Here is a 1,262-nt window from a genome sequence, read left to right as displayed (position 1 = left end):
GAGGGAGGGAGGGAAGGAAAGGAAGGGAGGAAGGGAGAGAGGAAGGAAGGAAGGAAAGAAGGAAGGAAGGAAGGAAAAGTTAACTCAGCAGAGGCTAAGAAGCACTGAAGTTGATCATTTTTTTCAATATTCTGTATTTAACAAACATTTAAGCAATTGTTAAATAATATATAGTAAGATGAGATGATGGCAATATTGTGAGTCCAGAGTTGAGAAAAAAGACATAAAATTTTAGATCCACATATTAATATAAGATCTGTACTGAATGTCAGCTGTTCCAATCCATTTGATTTGTTCCCTGACCCTGTCACATTACTTTTAGAGGCATGGTGGATGGGAATGAGTCCTCAGTAACTGATTTCATCCTTGTGGGACTCTTTCCTGAGTTTTGGAATTCCATGATTCTCAACTCCATGATTGTCTTCATCTACATTCTTGCCTTCCTGGGAAACATGCTTCTGATCGTCCTGATTTGGGAGGACTCCAGGCTCCACACGCCCATGTACATACTCCTCAGTCAGCTCTCCCTCATTGACTTGACATTAACTTCCACCATTGTTCCAAAAATGGCCTCTAACTTTTTCACAGGGAAAAGGACCATATCATGGATTGGCTGTGGGATCCAGAGTTTCTTCTTCCTTATGTTGGGAATGTCTGAGTGCCTCATCTTGACTCTCATGGCTTATGACCGCTACATGGCCGTCTGCAGCCCCCTGCGCTATCCCACTATCATGAGTCCCAGGTTCTGTCTCCAGATGGTTGCTGGATGTTGGACTGGAGGCTCTATAAGTTCGCTTATCCATACAATCTACCCTATGCATTTTCCCATCTGTGGGTCAAGGGAGATCCACCACTTCTTCTGTGAGGTCCCAGTCCTCATTAAGCTCTCCTGCAAGGACACTTCAGTATATCAGTTAGTAGTGGTGGTGACAAGTATTGTGCTGCTGGTTCTGCCTTTCAGCCTCATCACAGCTTCTTATACTCTCATCTTTCTCACTGTCCTTCGTATGAACTCTGTCAAGGGCAGGAAAAAAATCCTGGCAACCTGCTCTTCCCACCTAACTGTAGTGAGTCTCTTTTTTGGCCCAAACATATTCATTTACATGACTTTCACTTCTTCGCATAGTCCAGAGCAGGACCAGGCTCTCTCTGTTTTCAGTAACATCCTCACCCCATTGCTGAATCCCCTCATCTACAGCCTAAGGAACAAGGAGGTGGTGGCAGCTCTCAGGAAGCTGATGGGGAGATCTGTGGCATCTTAG

The 1,262-nt window shown here is 44.6% G+C and overlaps 1 protein-coding gene across 1 annotated transcript; it reads left to right on the top strand.

Moving 5' to 3' along the window:
* Positions 1 to 149: 149 nt before the first annotated feature.
* On the top strand, positions 150 to 1,262 carry LOC120616683 (olfactory receptor 2L3-like). The gene has a single exon (XM_039880340.1). The coding sequence runs from the start codon at positions 327 to 329 to the stop codon at positions 1,260 to 1,262; it is 936 nt and encodes a 311-aa protein (XP_039736274.1). The 5' UTR covers positions 150 to 326.

Source organism: Pteropus medius, unplaced genomic scaffold (assembly GCF_902729225.1).
Source record: "Pteropus medius unplaced genomic scaffold, Ma_sr-lr_union100, whole genome shotgun sequence".
Taxonomy (NCBI): domain Eukaryota; kingdom Metazoa; phylum Chordata; class Mammalia; order Chiroptera; family Pteropodidae; genus Pteropus; species Pteropus medius.
The sequence above is the reverse complement of the archived record's forward strand: the minus strand, read 5'-3'. Positions and strand labels throughout refer to the sequence as shown.